At 40.9% G+C, this 26,110-nt stretch overlaps 1 protein-coding gene across 1 annotated transcript; it reads right to left on the bottom strand.

Moving 5' to 3' along the window:
• Nucleotides 1–428: 428 nt before the first annotated feature.
• Nucleotides 429–14,804, bottom strand: TLE4 (transducin-like enhancer of split 4; the record flags this gene model as incomplete). The annotated part of the gene is made up of 12 exons (XM_010140944.1): nt 429–2,157; nt 3,781–3,857; nt 4,175–4,325; nt 4,946–5,093; nt 6,041–6,288; nt 7,370–7,619; nt 11,260–11,336; nt 11,526–11,719; nt 11,948–12,080; nt 13,337–13,489; nt 14,089–14,142; nt 14,685–14,804. Coding segments are annotated over 12 exons (1,713 nt in total), but the record flags the coding sequence as incomplete, so codon positions are not given.
• Between the last annotated feature and the right edge of the window lie 11,306 nt (nt 14,805–26,110).

The following is a 26,110-nucleotide window of genomic DNA, read 5'->3' as shown; positions in this document are numbered from 1 at the left end:
AGTGCGCCACCGCTCTGCAGGTCCTGCTGAGCTCCACGTACTTCAGCGGGCTTGGGAGCAGGAATCATCCCCAGTTTCACTCTCTCAGAGATATGGGATAATGTGAAGTTTTGTACCAGACAGGACGCTACAGAAACGGGAAGTGGCTAACTCCTAGGTGACACAGCCGAAGTCTTGTGGCTGATGCCTCCAAGAGTTCAGAATCACTGCAGTCAGGTAACTTAGGAAACTATAAATTCATTGATTTTGCTAGCTCGGAGAAATTCTGTGAAATTCTACATTGTCTCTCAGTGACAAAACTGCAAAGCATGGGTAGCAGCACGGTCTGTGACTGAACGCTTGCTGTCCTTACAGAGAGCATTCTGCATGCATAACTCTAATTATCACGTGCAGGAAGAACAGGAGAGAGGAAAAAAAAAATTGGAAAATGCATTTGAGAAGTTACTTATGTTTAATGCTTGAAAGTCTGAATGCACAAACAATAATCTACCATTATAGAAGTACTGGTGGTCAATACAATGCATTAGAACTATGTACAATGACACAGTTTAGTATCAAAATCTTTCTACAATGTAGAGTATTACGAAACTGTTAATGACATCAAACACTAAGCACTTAAGACACCAATTTTTTTGCTACCACATTTGGAACTTCAATGAACAGTCCATTTTAACTTGCAGCATCAATCCATTTCTAGTATGAAATTAAGTCATTTTCTACTTATACAATAAGATTTATCTACACGGGTCTTTTGATTTTGATCCATAGCAGCAAAGGCACTGTACATCAGCAGATCCACAGACTTAAAGATTTTTTTTTAAAGCATTAAAAAAAAAAAAAAGTCACAGATCATAGTTTAACAGCAACAACAACAACATAAAAAGATAACACGTTGTCTCTGGCACAATGGCTCAGTCTGCGTCCATTTTAGGGACATCCAATCAAGACTTGGATTGAATTGCTGGCGAACAAAGCAAGTCCTTATCCCAATGAGAATCCATTCCTTTTTGTACATCGGAATGAGAACTCTTGTAAATCCTACCTTGGAGGTCATTGCTTTTGTAGTTTGTATGTTGGTAGGCATCCATTCTTATTTCAGTGCAGTTTCCAAAGAACATATCAAATAGTTTTCATAATCTCTTGTAATTGAAAAATTGCCCAAAGACACATATCCCCATTTTCAAGGAAACATTGCAAAAGTTTCCAGAAGTAACAAAGGTGATTCTTTGAGGCAACCTATTGTACTCTCTACAATGTAACAAAGAGAGGTGTTTATATCAAAAAACCTAGCTCGACACCAAAATGCTTTATGTTTATCAACAGAAAAGCATTGAGAACAAACCTGTACACGAGATGCTATATTAACATTGCAAATATATAAATTAGCACATTCTTACTTGAAGTGAATTTAATTTAGATGTGAACTGAATTTGCCATTCATCACAGGCATGTAGATTACTGGCTACAGTTTGCAATTTCCTAAGTCTCCAAGACTGCCTAAAATAGTTAAGATACAGCATCTTCCCACCAAATAGTTATACTGTAATAACACTTAGAGGTCTCATCCAAGAACAGGACTAAAAAATATAACAAAGTTTATTTTTTTTTAAATAGAAACTACAAGTCTATTTAGTGTAACTTTAACTATCTCCTGAACATCCTTCTCCAAGATCCCCAATTTATCCACCTGCAAAAACACAAAGTATACAATGCATCTTTCAAACTAAAGCCGGGCCAGACAGCTTTATTTAGTCAGTTTGTTGTTAGAAAGCCTTCTTTAAAGAAAATAAATACATTACAGCTATAATAGATAATTAAAGAGTCAAGTTCACTGTTAAGTATGCTTATTCCATCTTCTTCCAAGTAGATATCTGACAATTTGGTATCCCAAGTTCTTAATAAGCATTCACAAATCAACAGCAAGTTAAGAAGGTAAAAATAAATTCCACAACTGTGATAAACATTTAAGTTCTCGGTTTAGAAAGAAAAAAAAAGGAATATACAGCAAAGTGCTAGGAGAAGGAGTTCTGTCTGCATTCAGATTTGTCTCTAATAAATAACTTCATAGACTGTAGCTTTCTTGTCCCCAGAGCCAGTGACAATGTATTTGTCATCCACAGAGATATCACAGCTAAGCACAGATGAGGATTCTTTGGACTACAAGAAAGAAAAAGAAAAAAAAAAAGAAAATTACGTCTTTCCAATCCTTCAATCCAAGAGGGCTTGAAGATTAACTGGAAGAGTCTACAGAGAGGGAATACACTGAGATCTCATTTAAATGTCAGTACTATAGAGGCAGCGAGGCAGCTTTTGTCAGAAGACTGGTTCGCCACACTTGTTCCACCTAAAGCTCAGTGGCAACAACAATAAAAAAAAAGCTGCGGAAAGGAAGCGAATGTTACAGACCTATCAACCACAGAGAAGTAGTCATTTCTATACGTTTTACAAGCAATGAGCATTTAATATTTTATACAATAGATTTTGCATTAAAGTGAATGCAAAGCCATCTTCTTCTTCCTCCCTTCCTTTCTTATTGTAAAGCAGAAATCGGTATGGAGAGCACTACGAAGCCCTACTCACCCACACGTGGTAGAAGAAACTCTGCAGAAGTAACTGCATCCCCTCTCACTACTTTCCCAACACAAAGGAATTTATGTTGTCAGGGAGCTGCAGATATGGGAAGATACTGTGGTGGAATCAGATGTGCAACAGCGTATGGCAAGTGAATGGGAGACAGGGTACACCAGGATGTACCAGGATGCAGCAGCTCTGTCTCAGCTTTTCTGAGAGGATATCTATGTATCGCCACATTTTACTTGCTGTTGTAGTGCATGTTTTCTTTACATAACATATGTCTGTGTTCTGCTCTGCCTGTCACTGCAAGAGCTAAACACCTCCCAGTCACGCTAAGTTTTTGCCAAGAAACCTCTGCTGCACTGCACAGGAAGCTTCTTCCTCTACTCCTTGTTAAGAAAGCTGCACTGGGGTTTAAACACCATGTTTAAGGCAGACACATTCTCCTTAGTATGTTCTTGGGCTTTTTGTGGGAGGTGGCTCCAGAGCCGAAGAGCCTCAATTAACAGAGCTTGTAACTCAGCTTTCTCATGTCTGAGACATGAGAAGAACTGAGCTGTCCCCAGAGGTGGAGACACAGCAAGGAACAGGTGAGACCTGCCCATTTAAAAAAGAACATACATTCACTTAATTAAAAGAATTTCCAACCCAGAAGTACCTATAGGTGAAAGAAGAGAAGGACTTGCCCAAAATTCCACCTTTCTTTAATGGCACTGAAGTGCCATTAAAATTAGGTACAGAGGGATTAAAGATTATAGGAAGGGTGTAACATTCAGTTCCACTCCATGGTGTTCCTCCATAAGGATACAGTCGTCATCTGAGGAGGCTGCCTGTCCAATCCACTGTCTTTAAACACATCTCATCCAGGTGTTGAGTATGACTTTCACAGTGCTAGCTACAATTTGGAACTTGGGTAAACACTCACCTAATGACACGACTTGGGTACTGTATTACAGCAATACACGCACAAAGGTGAGAAAGAAGGGTATTAAAAACAATTCTGGATTCAAAGGCTACTCTGTTCTAAGAGCTAAATTACTCAAACGCTAGAAAGGACAAAAGAGTATCTCTCTTTAATTAGAGAAAAAGTCTTAAAGGAACATCGTAATTAGCCATGTATTTCCATTTAAAAACTCCTTAAGGTAATGACAGACAGCTCTACTGCACTGTAACGTATGTGGAAATCAGCTTTTAGGAGATTGTTACCTGGAATATACTGGCTCCATAAGGTGTTCTCCAGGCATTAAGAAGATTATCTTTTCCAGTGCTTACAAACCATTTGCCTGCAACAGATTGTCTGAATGTTATTGTTGCATTTTGTTTTCAAGGAAAGTACTCCAGTAACCAGTTTAATCACAAAAACAATGCATTCACACATTAATGGAAAACATATCCAAAAAACTGTCACGTTTCCATCTGGTTGCACTCGATGCACAACATAAGCAGTTCACATAAAAAAGCACTCAAACAGAATTTTTAAAGTAATTTTAATATTTAAATTTAACATCTAATTTTTAACTATACCTCTACTTTCATTTAAAGGTAATCTTACAATTAATTTCTCACGAGTGAAAATACTGGCATAGGAAGATTTGCTTACCACAGTGAGCAAATTTGAGTGACAACACACAGCTCTCATGAAGATGCAGCTGATACTTGTCCGGCTTAGTGACGTGCAGCACCTCGACGTTACTGTTCTCCATTCCTACTGCCAACCACTCACCAGTTGGACAATAGCCCAGAGAGAAGATCTGGAATTAGCACAGCACATGCTTCAATCAGGAAAGGAATACGCTTGAGATACTTAAAACTGACTCTTGGTACACGGTTAACAGTATGCAAAACTACATTTTGCTCTACTAGTTTTAAAAACATGATAATCCAATTACTACAGTAATCAAGATAAATTAGTTCATGTAAACAAACCTCCGTTAAAACTGTTATGGTAAAGCACTGAATCATGCTATAAAAGTTCATGTCCTAGCTTATATCTGTCAGCATTTAAAAATATTTTTGTAAAATATTTTTGAACAAGCATCTGCAGAAATGGGAACAGATTGCACACAGAAGCACTTTAATCTGGCAATTCTCTTATGAAAAGAATTCTCCTCTCCTCTCAAGGGAGAAGTACTAATATGTCAAATACTCATAATCCAGAAAGCTGTTTAGCTGCCACATCCAAAAAAAAAGAAAAGAAACAAAACAAAAAAACTCCAACAAAAAGACAGGACTGTGACACTACGTGAAAAATTCCTTGGCATTCTCTTTGAGTCTGCTTTTTTGCTTAAAAAACCCCACCAAACCCAAAAGCGCTTGTATTAAAAAACCATGACAGATTTTACTTAGCACGCCAAAGCTTCTGAGATTGAACCTGTGATGTGAAGTCGTGCTGCTGTAGCTGTCTCCCTTCTCTGAGATCCCAGGATCTGACTGTATTGTCCAAGCCTCCTGTCCACAGTTTGGTGCCATCATTCGAAATGTCGATACAGCTTGCTCCATCTGTGTGGCCCTGGAATTGCCTGACAACAGGGAAAGAAGACACGCGTGTCATCACACTGGAAAGAGCTGGTTCTGAGCATGCATGCAAAATACCTCCTTCTTCTTTCAGTCACAGACATGCAGCCATTAAAGACAACAGTAACATAGATTCCAACAGCAATCTGAGATTCATATAAACTCTGGGACCTCCATGTCAGTTTTGTGATGAACTGATGAAGCAATCAGGCCAGAGAGCCAAGCGCTAATTTGGTTTGAAAAACCACAGTTTACGACTCAGATACTCGGGGTTCTTTGCTACTGACTGTATGATACCCACTATTCGACTGAAAATACCCCAATCCCCCCAAAGAAATGTAGCATGATCATCAAAATTCACCCAGTTTAAGAAGAATCTGCAGGTCACCAATGAAGTAGAAAAAACACCAGAGTAGTCTAAAACGGGAACATCAGGGAGTAAAACCCTGTCTTTAATGCAACACTGATGTATTACATATAACAGCTTGGACACACTGCAGTGCACAGAGAAGCTCTGCACCACTGGCCCCTAGCTAGTATATTAGGGTCAAGCAGCGACCCATAATCCTAAGATGGTAAGTTTGCAATGCGGTAATTTACACACATTTTTACCCAAGACATAATTGCTGGAGCACTAATTAAAGAGACTGGAGTGTGAGCACAGTGTATTGCTCAGAAACAAAATACCTATCTGTTCAAAGAACCTACAGCAGTGTCAACACCAGCTGATTTTAGGAAGTTATATTATGGGCTGCTCAGCAGGCCTGGAATTACAAACACTCAGAATCTATGAACAATTATATAGACTTTTGTCAAGGTATTGCCTATCAGGGAAATACTGGAAGCAGCTATGCAGACACCACAGAAAAAACAGCATGTGTACACAGAAGAGCACATAAGGCCACGTTCAATTAATTCTTCACAACCTGATGATCCAGTTCTGCTGACCTACCTTACTAAAGTCTGGTTATGCAGATCCCACACTGCAATGTTCCCATCACTACAGCAAGAGAAGCAGACCTTGGAATCAGGGCTGATAGCTAGGGCATAGCAAGCGGGAGCAGATGATGTCAGCTCCGCTTTGATGCGAGGAGTTGGAGCTGCCAGGTCCCAAATGGATAATGTGCTGGCTTCACCACCAACAATCAGGGTGCGGCCATCGGGGAGCAATCTGCAGGAACGGATGTAGTTATCTCTGTTCTGTGGAGACAGAAGCCATCAAGAGATTACTCATGAGGAAAGGAAAACAGCATTAACATGAAAGCAGAAATCCATAAAAGTATTGTATTCCCTCCTGGTTTTAATGAGCCATTTATACTTACGACAATGATAAAGTGTATTAATGCCAGAAAATTACATGACATTAGGGAAGTACTTAAACTTGATCTACAAAATTCAGCAGTGAGATATATTTAATCTTAATTATCATCAAAACCTGAAATCCTAAACCCAGCCCAAAACAATACAAGATAGCTGTACTCAACAGCGTGTGTAGAAAGTTGCGTTTCCATACTGTGTTCATTTCAGCACATCAGCCCCATGGCATGGGGGAGTACCCAATTGTCTACACACTCCCCCCACCTCTGTTCCAGTGAGACCTGCTGCCACCATCTAGGAGATGTCAGAGGAAAATATTGGGGCAATTTTCTTCATTTGTGTAGCAACTTGTGTAGCAATTCATTACGTGCCTACATGTGCTACACAGTTCTCATTTTATTGCCTCTCCTACAGAAGCAACATCTCACCAAGAACTGCTAAATGACATGAGAAAAGCTGCTAACAATGGTTCATCGTGTTAGCACGTTCAAATAACTTGTGAATAACACGCAGGGATATTTTTAATTGTCACATTAAGACAGAGCAATGCATTCACATACATACACAGACACAAAATACATGACACGATCTTCAAATATTCTCAGAGAACACAGCTGCAAGACAACAGTTTTTAGCATGATACGATAGCAAGCTTTAAGATTGCCAACGAATGTCAAAGTTTATAAATAATATTTGCTGTGCTGTCTTTGATCTTTCCCCCTACCAATACAATTTCAGGATATTAAAGATGTTTTGATTCATTGGGGGGGAAAAAAATCACAAGCACCACAAGGAACATACTTCAAACTCAGTTCTAAAAGGAACAACAAAATTACAAAGGAAATACCAAGCTTTGACAGCAATGACAGCACTCAAATAGCCACCGGGTTTTGTATCTTAACAGTACTGTTTCAATCTTAAGATCTGCTATCTTCCTCCACGGCTGCACGCACTGTTCACCTACCAGGCAGTCCAGCTGAGAGACGGGGCTCTTGTTGCCAGGGTGGCTGATGTCCCAGACTTTGACGCAGCCCTTCCCACCCGTGTACACGTGTCTCGTGGGGTTGCTGATGGTAACCGCACACACAACCTCCCCGTGGTTCAGAGTGTTGATCTGACGGGCATGGCGAGGGATTCCTGGACCAATGAGGGCATCAGGAGGGAAAGGAACCGGCTGCATCTGACCATCTGCACTTACATGAAATGAGTAGGCTCTGAGGGGTGGGAAAAAAAACCAAAAGGGGGTGATTTAAGAAGTTTTTCTTCAAGCCTGTTTAAGAAAACAGAATTAAGGTGTGTTTCCACTACAGGCGTTCAGATTGTGCACTCAGCTCCTTTTGCAATCTTTTTCATCATTTGACAAAAAATTTATTTATTCATGTATACATGGCCCGCAAAGCATAAGCTTAAGGAACTCTTAAATGGAAAGTCAAGCACCAGCTACCAATCCAGTGAGCTTTCATAACTCATACAATGATGATTTCTGGCATGAGTGAGGATACATGATGCTGCTCTTAAACGTGGGGCATGGGGAGACTACCGCCTGCAGAGGAAGGAAGGAAGCTCAGGTCAGGGCTCTGTGGAAGACAGAAATAGCTGGCTGGCTGCCTCAGAGCACGGCAGATAGCTGAGTGCCAGGGACGTTTGCTTGCTCCCTTACTGACTCTAATGTGCAATCTTCAGCTGGACTGCTGCCAAGCTACCCCAAATGCACCACAGATCCCCCACCCCTCTAGCGAAGCTCTCCAGCAGTAACCTAACTCTGCAGTGAAACCCTCACTGCCAAGGAGTTAAGTCCTCAAGGCACAGTTGCTGACATCTGATGCGACTGGAATTTTTTTTCATTCTTTTGAGCTTGCTGCTTTTTTTCCTTTGCTTTTTCTTTTTTTTTTTTCCTCGTGTGGACCTGACACAACAACTACAAATCCCCATTTCTCTTGCCAGAATCAGGGCTCTCACTGAGAAAGAATGTGTTGTGTGACTGCCAGTTGTGCCACCTGTGAAGAACCTATCAACAGTTTCATCTCAAAATGTTTTGCAGGGAGAACAGTTAAGTTGTGAAATTGTCTTGTTCTAAGATGCTACCTGACACATCACATCTATTACAAGAGCACAAACTTTCTAAGAGGGTTCACCTACACATAGAGGTATGCTTAAAGGAAGGCTTTAATTTCCTTAGATCTAAAAAATCACCATAGCGCTCTGATGAAAAATCCATTATCACAACAGTGACACGAGAAGAGGGCACACACTAAAAATCATTTTATAAAGAATACTTCAGACGATCGCTTCCTTAATGCTTCAGAGTCAATGAAGAAAGCAATTTTCAGAATTCAACTACCAAAATTTGTCACTTACGATTCATAGCGCATTAACTCTAAATAATAACTTTCAGTGGGACAAAATGCAACTGCATTTTCACCTTTCTGCCCTGTTTCCAGAGCTTTACACACTCTTCTCATCCTGCGCACTGTTTCTTGTTCTGGCAGGTCTGAGTGACAGATCGTATCATCATTCTCCATTTTCTGGCACTAAACACATTCAGGGAACACTAGGACAGATTTCTGTGGTTGTCAGAAGCAGCAAACTGCCTGTATTAGGGCTCGATTATCACCGCAGAAATCTGAAATACCTTTCTCATTATCTCCCTAATTCCTGTTTACCACAGTAAGGTACTGAAAAAAGCAGCTGATGGTCACCGGAAATCTCCAGACAAAAGAAGTGGAACTTCTTTTCTGATTTTGGTATGCAGTTGTTCTCTGCAAAGCCATCTTGAGTGCTGAGTGTACGATGCTTTTACCAGCCACAGTGATGTTTAGCATGCTTATAAGGTGCACAGGTAACATATATAACAATTACAGAAATAAAGCTTAGATCTGGAGTAATCTGTGACTCCATTATTCTTGCTCTATTCAATACTCCTTACCACCATATGTGAGTAAACTGTTGCTTGGTTTGGTTTTTATGGTGGTAGAGTGTTGGGTTTTTTCACTCTGAGAACCAACATTGCACATTACTTATTTAAGCACTCTGAATATCTTACAAATATTTGACGCTATAAACACCTCTCAAGCATGTTTTTCTTCTTTTTACACTAGCTACCTTTTCTCTTCATATATCGTACAATCCTTAGTGTTTTAATATATACCCAAAGTGAAAAGATAACTATTACGGGCCAGATCCCTGATTGCCACACATTGCCCACTTCATTTCAACAGGCACTGAGGAGTGCAGAGAATATACACAACTTTCACTCTAAGAGAAAAGAAATCGTAAATGAGAAAGCAACAATGCTGAATGTTAACTGTGGAAAGCACCACATTTAGATGAAGAAAAGTCACTGCAATCATGCTAAAACAACCACAGATTTCCAAGCGGTCCTACAACAAACAAGTAAGTTACATTTCAATGTTTAGAACAGTGTCAGTTCACCAACATTCAAAAACCTTGGAGGTAACACCACAATGGAACCACTTTGATTTTGGTTTGCCTCATGTTTTATTCCTCCCATCTCTGACACAAGTGAGATGTGAGCAGGGAGGTCTTTGCACCTCTGGTATTTCTGCTCCTCAGACCAAGCAAAACCTGGTAGAGACGGTCACCCTTCCCTTCAGATGACCGACTCCGCCAAGGATGAACTTGAACACAGTGACCATTTGAACATTACGTCAAGCCATTTCTAAGCGCCTGCTGCACATCCAGGATGAAGATCCGTGCCACAATGAATTTTTAATGCAAACAGCTGGTCCAGAATCTGCTACACACCAATTTCCATGCTCATCTTACACAGCCACCTAACAGGGCAGCACAACTAGCAGAGAAGTCAGCTTGCAGTGCTAACTACTGTGGGAGAGCTGGACATGGCTTACGATTCACGTGGCACCTATGTACCAAAGAAGTTACAGGCACTATGCTGTCACCGTGCTATGTTTGTGTGTCACCATGATATGTCATTAATCCTGTGTGCCCACAAGCTCACTGGCAGAGAAGCGAATGCATTTACTTGCACGCAAGTGCGTGACTACCCGCCAACCACTCCTCCACAAACACGTTCGTATATGCAAGGGTGAGAGAAGGACTGGCACAAACATCTTCTGCCCTTCAAACTCTCCAGTATTAGCTGGTTACAGTTTTCCCACAAGTGTCACACAAGAAGTGGAACTCAAGAACCCTTACATAAAATCCAGATCAATACGATTTGCATCACTATTTTATTTTTTCCTCTCTCTAACTCAAGAGGGATGTGAGCAAAGAGTTCTTCATATCTGTGTAATTCTTTTTCTGAGGCTCACAACAAGCAAAGCCTGGTAAAGCAGGTCACCTTTTACAGTTGGTTTCATCAAGGATGAATTTGAACACGATACAATAATTCTTTGCAGTATTTTCAATCAAACAAAGCATTTCAATGTACTTTTCTCTGCACACTAGTGTTTACAGCAGCTGTTACGTTTGCAAGTAATTGCCAGGCTTTTGCGCACAAAGAAATCTTTCTTTTTTTTAAACTGGGAAGCAGAGTACAGTAGAGATGGAAAGCTAAGATCCTGTTCCAGTTTGTGTTTCCACATAAGACCAACTAGTCAGATTCAGCATGAAACACCTGAAGTTCAGCTCCTTTTTCCATTTATTCATCTCCTTTACTTTATATCACCCAGTACTTGCAGGCTGTTACGTGTCTTCAAAATAAATTTACAAATGCAACCATAAGATTGAACAGTGTTTCTCCTGCCTTTGCTGAATAGCTGTATTTATTTCTATTCCACAATAGTTTCCAGTACCTAAGGGGAATTCCAACTGGCAAGGGAACACAACTTGGAACAGATGACTGACTTTTAAAGTTGAATGTTTGATACTCACGGTTTTCCTCCTGGGATGCCTGTGAGATTGGGAGGGATGCCTGGGACTCGCATGTGATGATGTGGATCAAAACCAACCTATCGTTTTCCCCAAGCAAAACAAAAAGGTGTATTAAAGACGGAGTGAGGCAAAGGAAGACTATTTAATTCATGTTCTCCATAGCATACTCTCCAAATTACAGAGACAGGACTAGATTGAACCCTGCGGGTTTTACGTTTAATATAAACTACTCTCAACACTTTAAGGCACTAGCAGCAGACACTTACCACCGGAGATCTCCCGTAAGCTGCCGCGGCTGCTGCTGCTGCAGCTGCTGCACTCATTTGAGGGGAAATATTGTGCAGACCAGCGTAGGCAGCTCCAGGGCTGGTCAGCTCCCCATTCATACCAGCATGTGGCACGATCCCAAATGGAGTAGGGTAAGGACATGGCACTGCCATAGGAGTCCTTAAACCTGAAGCTATCGAGAAGAAAAGAAAAAACAGAGAAGTCACATAGCCAGACCAGACCCATCAGTTTACTAGCAAACAGTAAAAAAAAAAAGTGTAAGTATACAGGCTGTATTAAAGTGCTGAAGAATCAGCTCAGCATTCAGTTTAAGCTGCTGTAATATACTGTAGATTTAAAGGGAGCCTAGTTAGGGACAAACGGCCACTGTTTCGCACCACTGAAATATACAGACACTAACCTAGCGGGTCCACACCTGGGGGTTTGCCAGGCACTGGCCTCAGTCCGGGAGTGGAGTTGCAGCCTGGAGTTGGGGCATCAGTCCGTGGTGTCGGGGTATTTGATTTAGACACAGGAGTGGTAGATTTCTCATTCTAATCACCAAAAAAAGGAAAGAGGATAACAGTTTGTTAGTAATTTTACTTTTTTAGCTAGAGGTTCAAAAGTGAACCGCCAACAACCACAGTGCACATGATTAGTGATATTTAGCTTCTGTGTTTGGCTTTCAGTAGTCCCTGGCAATGAAGAGAAGCTGCAGAGACACTGAGAAAGACAGAATGGCTTTGGGAATTAACGAAGGCTTCAAAGCCTTCCTCACTGGGGCTATCTGTATGATCCACTATGAGGTCAGTGACTGAAAAATCACTGCCATCTCTCTAAGACACTGGCAGCATATGTGAAGTCTGTCAGTGGTCTCACTCTGCTCATGGTGGACCTACTCCTGTTATGATCATGAGTATGTAAGAGGCCTCTGCCAGGTGAACAAGAAGAGCAGAAAAAACCCCCATAAACAAAAACCCAACAGCTCATGCCCAAACATGATGCTGGAAACATAGGATGGAGATAGTGATGGGTATAAGGTCAGGAACTGTGCATTGCCCCTCTTATGACAAGCTTGTTCATCAGACAAACCACTGACTCCCAGGTCCGAGCCTGTCATTCCATCACTTTTTCTGAGCACCACACCTACTTTAAGCTTTCTTTTTATTTATTTTATTTCTGTAAATAATCACGTACCCTGACCTGTGAAGAACAGAATGGGAAGTTACTGTGCAGCTCAGGGAGGTGATTTAACTGTGGTCAGAAACAGGAAAGGAAAGAACACCCCTGATTTTGTAGGCAGCTCTTTTTTATTTTTCTTTTTGATTTGCAATGCAAGTCAAGGATGATAGATTACCTTTTAGATAGAAAATAAAAATTATTGTTGTTGTATATGGCCTGGTAATTCAGACAAAGCTAACAACCAAATCACATCCAAGCAGGGAACTGAATTTGCTATAAACCACAGCACAGGAAAACAGCTCAAGGAACCCCTGTGTATTTTTATTTATTCTCAGAATGACAATTTTTCATAGGGGTAGGAGTAAAACATCTCTCCGCACAGCACATCTATCATCCACCCACACCACCAGTGAAAATACCTTCTTCCTATCCCCAAAAAAGGCTGCGGACTTTCTCCTTACTCTTTTATTGAATTCCCTTTAAGAGGCAAATTAAACGAATTTTAAATTGATGTTTCATAGTGCTTTATTGATAGCCGTGGAAATCCAAATTGAGTCTAGGCAGAAATCCAGTAAGCATGTGTCTCAGCATATGATCACGGGTCAGGAGAGCATTTTGAAGCACTTACAAGGCTAAGTTCTTTGGATTTGGAGGAAGGAGTACTGCTGGAGGATGCAATAGATGCCGGACTAATTGGTGCATCTTTCTTCAACAGTCGGGTCTTGTCCAAGCCATTCTCCCGTGGAGAGTGTGCTGGGCTTCCCCGGGGAGAGGAAGGATCCTAAACATCAGCAATGTGGATTAGTATAAAAACTTCATACTAGCCACCAGTGCTTGTCTTGAGCAATGCTCACTTTGGAATGAAGATGTGTCATAAAAAGTGACAATTTCCTTTAGTTTTTCACTGATTTAGCTGATAAAATTGTAACACTGAGATGGATAATGAAAGGTATTTTTTTCTCTTTTTTAGAAAAAAAATCTTAAAAATCTATGGATCTACGTAAATCTGATCTGTCAGGTCACAGGCTGAAAAGTTTGAGGGACTTGGCAGACCTGATGAAGTTCACAGAAGTTAGAGGCAGAGTGAAAGAAAACACAAGTAATATTACGTGCTGCATTCCATCTGCTGTGCTGGGCTGGCTTGAAGCATCTCAAGCTTTTGGTTCGCACAAAAACCAAAAAGGTACTTTATTAAAATAAGTGTTACAGGTCTGATTTGCAGTCTAAATAAAGACAACCTGATTGGATTCCCTTCGGCATTTCAGGCTCCTTCATGAAGGCAAAGGCTGTAATCTTACTCATACACCAAATATGCACAGAAACCAGTGAAGAGACTCGACCAACACCGCTGTAAGGTAGAAAAACCGCCATTGTACACACCTCATTGGACACATCAACTACCAAGTTATCATCACTCTTTTCACCATCGCTATCCTGCAACGACAAATCACAATGTGTTAACAACACTTAGTATTCCAACATCTCAAGTACTAAGAAAACAGAAACCAATGAAATTCAAGGCTGCTCATAACCATGCAACGTATGATTTACTTCTACCAAGCTTTATGCAGTCATGCAATCATATTTAGGTCATTTATAGGGCCTCTGCACAACAGGCTGTCACTGCTATAGCATTCTTCCCAGTTTTCACACTGGTGAAAAGGACACAGGACAAAAAACCTCATCCAGTGTTGCACTGCACTGAGAAGCAGAGCCAAGTTAGAGTCCACATTTGCCAAGTCCCAGCCTAACTAATGCCTAGTCCTCTTGTCACACACCTTCCAGATGCTCTGCATTTATAGTTAAAAAACCACTATCAATCCAATACACTGACACATTCTACCCAGCACAGACATTAGAAGCAGGTAGTGACAACCTGTTAAAAATTTGACCTGCAATTTTAAAATCAGTTTTGTGGCAGGAATCAGGTGAAATTACAGAGGAACACCCAAACACAACGTAGGCAATCTACTCACGTAACGAGCTGCTATTTCCTTCTCTTCTGTTTTCTGTTTTTTACTATCTGAAGAGTAATCTGTTGAATTTCTGTGCTTTTCTGCTGTTCTAAAACTGGCTGAGGGAGATACAGAAGAGCTCTGTGGTCAGAAAAGAGATGAAGGAAATGTCATCAGATGCTCATTCAAAACAGTGGTTCATTTGTCACTATCCCTCAATACAACCTAACCTGCTAATATGATGTGGAGTCGCTCTCACAGGTAGCACTGTGGGCTTTAATCAGTGACAGCTACCCAGCAAGTGCCTTGTATTAAAACTGCACAATGCATTGCAAGAGACAGATAAAGGCAACCCGCCAGCGGATCACAGCTGCTATCTGCAGTGTCAAAAGGATGAATGTAGAGCTGCTTTGGATCCTTCTATAGACACTGTGCATTGGCTTTGGTTTGTATTCTCTACAAACATGCAGGGTTAAAATCAACACTGCCAAAAGAGGGGAGCGGGTGTGTATGTGGGTGTGTTTGCGGGTGTGCTTGCCTGTGTAAACCAAGAAAGTGAGTCAAGGCAAGTCACACTTCAGCAAATGTTTGAATGATCATTTCTAGCAAAGAAGCAAGTTTCTGAACGGCCTCAAAGCTGGAAAGAACAGGGGAAAACACCTAAACTCACTTTATTTTGGTGCCTTTTACAATCAGAGGCTGTGCCTGCAGTAGACATCAACGTGACCCAGTGGCTCACTGAGTCTCTTGCCATTCTGCAGCCCTCACTTATTAATGATCATTGAAAAGCACAAACATGGGACAGGAAAGTATGTACTTTATGCATCAAATAATCCTGCTCTACTCCCTTAAACAAGCAGGCAACATTTATCAACCACCATATTTCCAAAGCTTGGTGGAGCCTGTCCCTTGGTATATAAAAAAGAAAGTAATGAAAGATGCAAAGCTCCCTCTGGGACAGATGTTAGCAGCAGCTTTTGCACTTGCAGTTCAAGAAAGCGTTTAAGCATGCACTAAACTTTGACTCACACTGAAGTCAATGGCTGAACGTACATAAGTAAAGGATGTGTTCGGGCATTTGGCAGAACTGAAGCTGATGGGAATGAAGATGAAAGTAATTCTCAGCTGAAACCCTGCTGACTTTCCATCTCTCTGTCCTCCTTATATAATGGGGTTAGAGGAACAACAACCACAGGAATCCTGACGGATTTTAAATCTTCCCATTCATCCAGAAACACTAGTTTTGGGGTTCTTCCTCCGTGCACTATGGACAGCTGCTTTTCTGCACAAAACAGCAATTTGTTTGGGGGGTTTTCAGTGCGCACCTCCCTAGATTTATTTTATAGCCACTACTGGGAATACAAACCAAGAAATCAGTATTTACATTGTGCAACTCTGTTCCATCATTATCATCAAATTTCTCCTTTTCCTTAACTTATTACACCACAAACTTTTGGTAAGGATTAAGAATACTTAACCACAGTTAAGCTGTCTGTGCCTATTGCTCCAGCTGCACGAGAGAACATTTGTCCCTGCTGGGGCACTCAGGTCCTCCTCTCCACTTCTCTAAAATTTCCAATTCTTGTCAACAGCAGCTCAGATTAATGAGTGGTGAAATTTGCAAAAATCTTCCATCTTTTTGACTGGCAATTGCTCATTACCCTCTAAATACACTGAGTGGAAATAAAAATTTTAGAGTAAAGCTAGTGCTGAACGCAAGCCTATGCCCTTCCCACTGGCCTGCCTGCCTCCCTCTCCCTGTTTCCCTGACAGTATAAAATAGGTAGACAAGCATTTCCCATCCTGAGCAAATACATCTTAAAACACGTTCACTGATATAGCTTTAAACCAGATCATTAATCAACTATTATAAATGATGCAGACTAACAATGTTATTTTTTGCTCTGAAGAGACAATATGTGTTAGCGCATTTGGAGACACTAGGAGTGGTAGGTACAGAAGCCCTTAAAATAAAAGCCAAGTAGAAATGCAACATTAAAGAAATCATGGCTTGAAAAATGTGTTTGTTTACTGTAACGATATAGCATAGTCTTTTGCAAAAGATTTTAAACGTATGTTCCTATTGCATTTATATTCATTTACAATTTGGGAGACTGTAATGTGAATTCAATTCATTATTTTTCATCTTCACCCTACAGAAAGCGATTTGCTTTAAAATGAAGAAAAATAATCACCAGTAAACTACAAATTAGAGTGGTGTCTAAAGAATTAAACTACTGCACTTATTTAAATAGAAATATTTATTTTCATAAATTCAAAACCATATAGTTTCATTTTTCACAATCTAGTTAGCTATGTGCTATAGATACCATTTTAATCTTTGATTTCACTGCTTAATAAAGTAATAAATTAAAGCTCCCTACTAGAATGATAAAGCAGCAAATTATCACTAGCACATAAAGGATGAGCACCACATTGGGCACTGGGGCAATGCACACTGCTTAATGGTTTTATTGCTTCAAAGATGGATCAGATCTGATACCAATATGCAAAGACCTTGCTGTGGCATCTCACCTGATATTAGTAGAAAAACGGAGACAACTCACCTAATGGTAGCAGGCAGAATTTAATTTCCCAAACTGATACTTGGCCAGTGTACTAGGACTAACACTACTTTGCCACAAGGGTCAATTACTACAGAACAAATCTAAGTATTCCCAGTTTTAGCTGTCCTTCCTCTTTCCTCGCATGCAGCCATCATGCGGTCAATCAACAGCCCTGCAGAACTAGCTTCTTCACCCTTCAACATGTAATGCACCTGACACACAAAGATTAACAGTTTGACTCAATGATCTTAAAGGTCTCTTCCAACCTAAATGATTACATGATCTCTGGTAGTGGTGCTGACAGGTCTAAATTTATCTCCCGCACTAAGTAATAAAGGTATGTCACATACACGGCCAATGAGCTATGGTCTAGATCTTCCTTGTGGACCTAATGCCTACTATTTTCAGCATGTGAAGGACATTATTACCCGAGCTATGGTCTAGATCTTCCTTGTGGACCTAACGCCTACTATTTTCAGTGTGTGAAGGACATTATTACCCATACTGAGTTGCCACTGCTGTCTGCAATAGCTTTTCAAGCCTATAAACACCTGTAAGGATCTATCTTCAGTCAGAAATACTGGTATGTTACAGCGTTCTCATGATTTCCACTGGCATCTGATCTCTACGTATGATCCTGCACTCACCCACATCTTGGTTCTCAAGTGTGGAAGTCTACATACTCCAAGAGGGGTCCTTGTATTTGCAGACTGTGCAAGAAAGTCTCCACTGAAGCACACTGCTTAGCTGTCAGGCTCTGCCCTGTTCGTTGATTAAAAACATCAGTGCTCTCCTAACAGCTGCCTTTCGGAAGCTGGAACAGGATAGCTACTTAGAGAAATTAAGTGACTCAGCGTTACGACTTGGCAGGCTGTAACTTAATGGGCCAGAGTCCTCATTTTAGTAACTATTAAAATTTATAGAGAAATAAAGTCTTCTCACACTGCTGTTTTCTTCAGTAAAATGTGTTCATCTACTCAAGAGTAGTATTTTCCTACTAACCAACAATGAGTTTCCCCACATATAATTATTACATCAGACACAGGAAAAAATACTCCTTGGTGAAAGCAGCAGCAGTTTCTATTTTAGCGAAACGTACTGCTTTTTCACGTTCTGCTTAGGTAGAACATTTTTATTCCTGTTAAATACAACACAAAATGCTGACAAAAAACAACTGAACATACACGGTTACAGAAAGGCAAAGCATCTGACCTTGTTCACATCATTTGCCTAAGAAGTGGAAGAGTGTGTTTCTAGTGCTGGACCCACAGTGTCTTTTGCGCTGCCCTGGGAAGCACGGCACTGTATGCTTCAGTCTCTGTTTTGGGCAGTGGTGAGCACAGTGCTAACTGAAAAGATCTCCCACCACAAGGACCACTTGGTTTCCTCTACAACACTGGCAGGGCGCTGCTCGTAGTGGAATACCACTGACACACAGATGCAAATTAAATGAACCTAAAGAAGACCATACAAGCCTCTTATGCAGATGTAAAATTTCCACCAGGAACGGGGCAAACATCAGCATGCTTGCTGTCTATTTGGGATAATTAATACTTCAAATTGCTTGGACAAGAAAAAAAATCACCGTTTTAATCCCAGCTTTACTGCAGTTACTTGCATTGACATGTAAGACTGACACTGTTAACATGGCAGAAAAGGAATCAGTATGGTCAGATGGCTTAGCCATACAACTGCTCTCAAATCCTGCAAGCCCCAACTCCCCATACGACAACTCCTGCAGACCAAGACTTGGCCTGAGCAAACTAACTGGTAATTAAATGAAATCAGTGTAGAAAGTAATGACTAGAGATGACAGGATGAAAAACCCTCCCACGTGATAAAGGTGGTAACTCTTTAAAGCCTTCACGAGTATGACCATTCCCCAGCGTACCCTTACTACTATGCCAAAATGATGTATTTGTAGTGTAATAATTAAAACAATAATTCCCCACAAAGTGGGAATTACGAGATAATTGACCATCTTGAAGTATTAAGCAAACTGCAGTAAAAGCCAAGGATGCTCAGCGCTAAGGTCAATTACGGTATAATTATCTGAGTGACATTATTGCTGTTATAAAGTCTGTTGAAAATATAAGAGAAACTATAAAAATGGATACAATACGCATCACAGGGAAGGAACCAGGCAGTAATGCTGCTTGTTTGACTGGCGCCAATGTTATAGATGGACATATAGATGGAGCTTTGACTCAGGCACTGCTCCAGGCTTGGGCTTGGAGCACTGAACTGAAACATAAAACATATGCATAAATCAGAAAAAGTGATGTGGAAGAAACGAGTGCTGCAACTTCTGTCACACCAGGGATGAAACAGAGACTGCCTTGGTGAGTAATTGAGTGTTATGACATGGGAAAAGTCGCACTGAAGAGGTACAGGACATAAGGAAACACTTGGGTGAGAGGATGGGACAAGACCAGTGCAGCCCAGTGAGAAAGTCTGTAATCAAGACCTCCCACACAGCAAAGCTTCTCTAACTATAAGACAACACCCATCTGTCTAAAAAAACTGCATTCATTTACACACCTCTGTAGGCATAGGCACATTACTTTTATTAAACTGAGGGAGAAGGTGTGAAACACATGGGCTGCTCTATAGACACCACACAGAGTGCCGGCACAGTGGTTGTGTTCCTGGGGTCACCACCACCAACTCTATAACCATACCTTTCTGTTGTTATTATCATTATTAGTAAACGACATTATTATTACTGCTATAACTACACCCCAATACCCACTCTGTCTGGATTTTGTGCTCTTTGCTTTAGTTTTCCAACAAGCTCCTTTTGCTGACCTAACTTAGCCAAGCAGGTTTTCCTGCCCATGCCTTTCCCTTTAGATATAGGCGGCGAGTTGTGACCAGGCTAACAAAATTAGGCTGCACAGCTCAGAGAGCACCTCTTCGAAATGGCTCACCTTGGAGCCACTGGCTCTCCTCTGAGCGGAGGCTGGAAGCCAAGTATTGTTCACACATATATCACTGGCCGTGGCTAACTTTTAAAATATTTTCATCTTCCCCTTTCCCAACTTGTTTCTTTACTTACTCAAACTGAAACCCAACATCCGTTCAGCTGTATCATGACCAGTTTCATTTTTTTTCTGTCTCATTCACTGTAGCTGCATTTTCAGATACCAAAATCTCGGTAACTGGTACTGAAAAATGCTGCTAACTAGGTAGGAAAGATACAGAACAAAGCTGGTTTTAGTATCACATGACTGTCTCAGCTAACTGGATTGAGTTTAGTAATCAAGTGTATGATAATTATTTTTAATATAAACTGATTAAAATGCAAACTTTGAAGTTTTATACAGCACTTTTACCCACTAATTAACTTCACTAATTGCAAAATTAATGAAGTTAATTAGTGGATAAGAGTGTCATAAAAACCATCAAAGTCTAGATGTGCAGTGCTGCTGCAAGAGACAGCCATAAAGTCCACAATAAAGCGAATGTGTAGGCTTAGCACTTGGTCTTCGAAGCAGAAATGTTTTCAAAGGTTTTACGTGCACAGAAGAACAGATATGTACGGACATTACGTACATGTGTGCGTAATTTCTTCAGACATACCCATGCAACTGTTTACACTGGTGATCTGCTTGCCCTGGTGGTACCACTGCGATATTTAATCTAAGATAATTAAAAGCATCAAAACCTAGGTGTTGTGAAATGGGTGATAAAATGAACAATAAACCACTACAGTTGTACAAGTTAATTCCGGTCATGTACTTCAACACACACTTACCAATTTGCTGGAAAAGCTAATTGAGCCACACAGCAGAAGTTGGAGATACCTATCAATTTTGATGTATAATCCTATCAGCATGTGCTGTTGTTTCTCTGGCCCTTCCTGGTGTACAGGTACATGGTGGTGGCAAGAAAAGAGGGTGTTTAAAGCAATGCTGAGAGCTGCTGGCTAGCCTTTCACAGAAGGATTTTTGCAATACATCCTTCAAAATACAGCTTCTCCAGTAATCACTGGCTGAAGGATGTAACACACATAAGGCCTAATCACTAGTGACACTGTGAGAGTCAAGGATGGAGAGAAGCAGCAACGCAGCTCAAGTACAAGCAGTGAAGCAGCAGAGGAACACAGCCGTGAGGCAAAAAGGAAAGACAGGTTTAGGTTAAAGTATATCTTAGCACAGGCACGTGAGGCTAGTGAAATCAAGGAGTGCCATAAGAATAACAAGCACTCTTTGGTAAGCAAGACAGTTTGAACAAAGGACCTGATTTCAGCTGGGAACAAAAGAAAAAGAAACAGACGGGCAGGAAAAGGAGTTAAACACTTCTGATAGGTTTACAGAAGCTTCAAAGTTCACAGATTACATTTACCATCAAGTCTGCTCTCGTCCACATCTGCCACTCGTAAATATTGAATTTAATTGGTGGTAACACAATCCAGATACTGTCAAATGTCCTTCCCTTTAATCCACAGAGCAATTCCCTTGATCCACTCTGCTTTCACCACTCCGGGCTTCCATCTCCTCCCCTTTGAACAGACCCCAGACTAAGACCACATGCTCCAGCACACAGCAGAGCTGGTAATCTGGAGGAGTGAAAAGATTTGCACAAAGGTGTTAAGGCACAAATTGCAACTGGTACAGGCCATACAGTGGGTGAGCCCCAGGGCACATGCAGGCTGCAAAGGAATTCTGTCCCTAATGATCCCAGAAACGATAAGCGCTCCCGGATAACAATGATGCATGCATCGAAATGCTACCAGACAGAGAAAATCGTGCTGCTGGCATTGTAGAAAATAAATCCCAGGATCCGGAACAAACCTGTGTGTTGGTCATGATGGCATACAAATGTTATTTTAACCACAATCAGACACACTGAAACAAAGGGATCAAAGGCCACCGAGTTACAGAGATTCAGAAGAAAAGAGGGTAAATATCATCATCTTCGGCAATGTGAGGAGCAGAGATGTGCCAAGGAAATGCGGAACTACAGCTCCCCTTTCCCCAGATATTTATTTGGGGTTCCAGTTACTGATCTTTCATGCTATTTCCTTCAGCAGAGACCTGAAATAGTTTGGGCAGCTCTAGCAAAACAGAAACAGAGAGAAGTTAACTAGGGAGAAAAGAGCAAGGGAGAGCACGCAATCACAGGATAAGAGAAAAAGCCCAACCAGCCGCAGCATTCAATGCAGCAATTTAATTGTGGGCTCACCACCATGAAAGAGAAAGAGCGGGATAATCACCAGCCTGCATTACGAGCTTTGATTCACCGGCGTGCCACCACGCAAGGAAAAGCGGCAGCGCTCTGCGAGCATTCTTCAAAAGCCAATGATGGACGCGCATAGAAAATTCCCAGCATCCAGTATATCTCCAGAATATTAACACTAATTACATTTTCATAGCAACTGAATTTAAACAGAACACACAAGGCAATTCAGTGAGCTTCTAGAATAGTAAGAAAACACCAAAGAGGGAATGTTTTATGATAGCCACCAAAGGCCTGCATCAGTATTTACGCTTTACGCTTTGTTAAAAAAATATCTGCAAGAATCACAAAATCCCTCTGAAGAATAACCAGCTTTTGCTTAGAGCCCTCTTTTCAGGCTAAGCACCACACTAAAACTGTTATCCTTTCACTTTGCACAGTGATTAAAATGGACTGTGTGGCACTGAGCCAAGCTGAATGCAAACACTTTGCTACAGCGGTTCAAGCCACAGGGGTGGCTTGTCAGAACCAGCAACAAAGGTTAGGAGATAAAAAAAACCACACACACCTACACCCCCCAGATTTTCCATATTAAAATAGTAATGACCAGGCTTTAAGCATTGCTTTCTCTGGAGACAGCTAAGTGGATCCAGTTTACATGTGACAGGTCCTAACGACTTTCTCCCTGGATTTACATTCCCTATCTAATTCTTCATTTTGTCCAGAAGGATATAATCTAGCACTAATTAGCCTTTTTTGTTGTTGTTGCTTTAAAAACACAGAGATCATGTCTGACGACAGCCCCACGAGACACTCCATTTAGCTGCTTGCCATCAGGTACTGCGCCCCAGTGCCCCATATTTTTAGTTTTGGTTACATCTAACATAGGCTATATACATGGCAAAGGCATTGGTTTTCAGTTTCCACATTTCTGTTCCCTGCCAATTTATTCATATTTATCAGTCTTTCAGAGAAAAACACTTTAATTTTCTTTCCTTTTGCCTGTTTCTCCCTAAAGGATTTTATAGGGTTTGTGCTGCAGAGATGACCCAAGAGACAATAAGAAAACAAAGCAATTTATTGTTTTAACTGAATACTTCATGGATAGAGCTGATCATTTCTTTCCACGCTTTCTGACTTGTTCCTCCTCTCCCCACATTTTTAAACCTACTCTTCCTGACTTGATCAGTAGAAAAGTGATGGGAAAAAAGGCTACTGTGATTACAAAAAGCACGCTAAAATTCAGTAGAAACATTCACTTCACATCTTAACTGCTTCAATCAGCAGAAACACGTCACATGTTTTGCTCTGGTGTTAACTAAGAGACTGGCAATTTCCTCACCTCTTCCCCTGTAAGATCTTGTGTGGCTTCTGAAAAACTTGATATATTTTATGCTTTTGTAGTACCCTGCATGATTTAGGAAACCAGAGCCACTGCCAAGGACCCAGTGAAAACAGGATTCTTTATCCATTCTCTTAATTGGGCAGGTGGATAAAACATGGCCGAGTGCTACTAAACATTTGCAAATTCCAATTCATGCTTATTCTCAAGCAAAACATTCTCTCAACTATCTATAAAAATACCTTCCAGAAAGAAATCTTTGAGCGCTGCTATTCGCCTCTCTGCCCAAATAACATTCAAGCCCGTTATATCTGCCTCACTTCATCTACTCTCAGCTACTTGCGTTCCCAAGACCGTTGTTCAGGAAATTATCCCATTTCCTATTCAGGAAAGCACAGGAGCAGATGCCAGATTTGAGACACGTACTTTGATCTCAGGAAAGTCACAAGGCAGATAAAGAAATCAGAAGAATGTATGTATGTGCTGAACTTCAGATGCCGACTGATCGCTACCCTGAATCTGGGCCTCAGCCCGCTGCGAAAGTAATTGTCTTCAGCCTAATTGTTCAAATCAAGGACTCTGGTAAGCGTAACGGATGGAGGAGTGGTGGGGACGCAGATCCTGCAGTTAGTATTAAAGCAGTTACATCAGTATATAATAGAACATTATATGTTCAACACCTACTTTGAAGACTGAAAAAATAAAACACACAGTCCTCGCTGCCAGATTTTTAGATGCATTACAATCCCTGAACATCACAGAGCTTTGCCAAGAGAAGCAGCAGTAGCTTTTACTTTTCTGGGCCCTTCATTATTTATATTAGACAGGTCACGCTGTTAATTTTTTAAACGTTAAAAGCACAATCAAATACTAACTTCAGGCTAGCTGGAAATGTTTTGATGTCAGCAATGAGCAGCCAATACATTTTTAATTCAGGCTAGAGGAGAGAAAAGGCAAATCTCTCTCTCTTGTACTCCCCCTACACTCTGCCAACCAGTTAAGTGTGATAACTGGCATGCACACCCATGACCTCCTGTTCTATTCAAATGAGTTATCTTCAGGTAATTTGCAAAGGCTGTTCTCTCCCAGCTAAGTACTTCGTAATACAATCCATCTTTCCCTTTGCTTTTGTTAAGGGAAGTAACTCCCCTAAAACAGCATTCTGGCAAATCCTCCTAAATTACGTAATTCACTTGGTTCAACTCTACTGTTACAATCATTTTCAAGGAAGATGGGTATAACACATTATCATTATAGCTATAAAATCCTGAGATGAATTTTCCTTGGCTGAATCCCTAACACTTTAATGCTAAAATTGATCTGTTTTAGAAACATCATGTGAAAGTTTTTTTAAATACCATACATGCTCAATCTCCCTATTTTAAATGGTTTAGAAAGGAGTTGGTGGGAACAGGAGACAAAAAACAAAACAAAACCAAAATTCATGTTCTCTAATCTGGCATTAAGTACACTTTAAAGGACAAAAGGCATGTTTCCAAACAAACTACTGCAGTGTACAAATTACCCAGCAGGGATGATGATAACAATACCTATGGTGTGGGTTTAGATCTGAGAAGTTGACATTTCATCAAGGTTGTCTAGGAAACCATTTTAAAAATTTATTTATGAAACAAAATGAAAGACGTTTACTTCCGTTTGGGATGCCTCTAGAGAAGCTGCCAAGTTAGAAGTTTATTAAAATGACAAGTTCAAGGTACTTTTCTTGCTGAGTGTAAATAATCTCCCTGTGAGCCAGTTAAGACACTGGAGATCAAAGGCTTAAGCAGCCCTATGAAACCAGGAGTTACAGGGTTAACGGAAAACCTCCCCAGGCATCCTCAGTATGGAAGATTTCCTCTAACCATCATTCACTTGGGTAGTGTAACAGGTTTCTCAGTTGGGAAAGGTTATTAAATCCCAGACTGCAGCAGTCTGTGCACTACTTCTCCTTAGCAGCTGCCAAGACCATGACTTCTGGAGGCAGAAGTCAGAACAGCTAGCGAAGGGTTTCCTAACACCAGGCTCAACTACGAGCATGATCTCTGCACACATCTTCTTCAAATTTGACGTCAACGTAGGGCACGCTTGTCCTGATGGATGAGTGGGAACTTTACCTCGAGTACACACAGTACTGTCAGCAGGTCCCTCACTAGATTTTAAAAGAGCTCACACCAGTATTTACTAACTAACATCAGTATTCTTTGCAATGCCACCTTGCTCACTCTCAGTAATGAGGTAAATCATGTCCCAAGACAGAGAAATCTTGAATTTTGAAGCGGGTCTTCACTACTGCTTTCTACTATGGAGAGGACAGAGTCTGGATGTGCCCATTCTGTCTGTCACCCCCCCCGCCCCCC

Source organism: Buceros rhinoceros, unplaced genomic scaffold, assembly GCF_000710305.1.
Source record: "Buceros rhinoceros silvestris isolate BGI_N320 unplaced genomic scaffold, ASM71030v1 scaffold3648, whole genome shotgun sequence".
NCBI classification, from domain to species: Eukaryota; Metazoa; Chordata; class Aves; order Bucerotiformes; family Bucerotidae; genus Buceros; species Buceros rhinoceros.
This window is presented reverse-complemented; position numbering and strand designations above follow the sequence as displayed.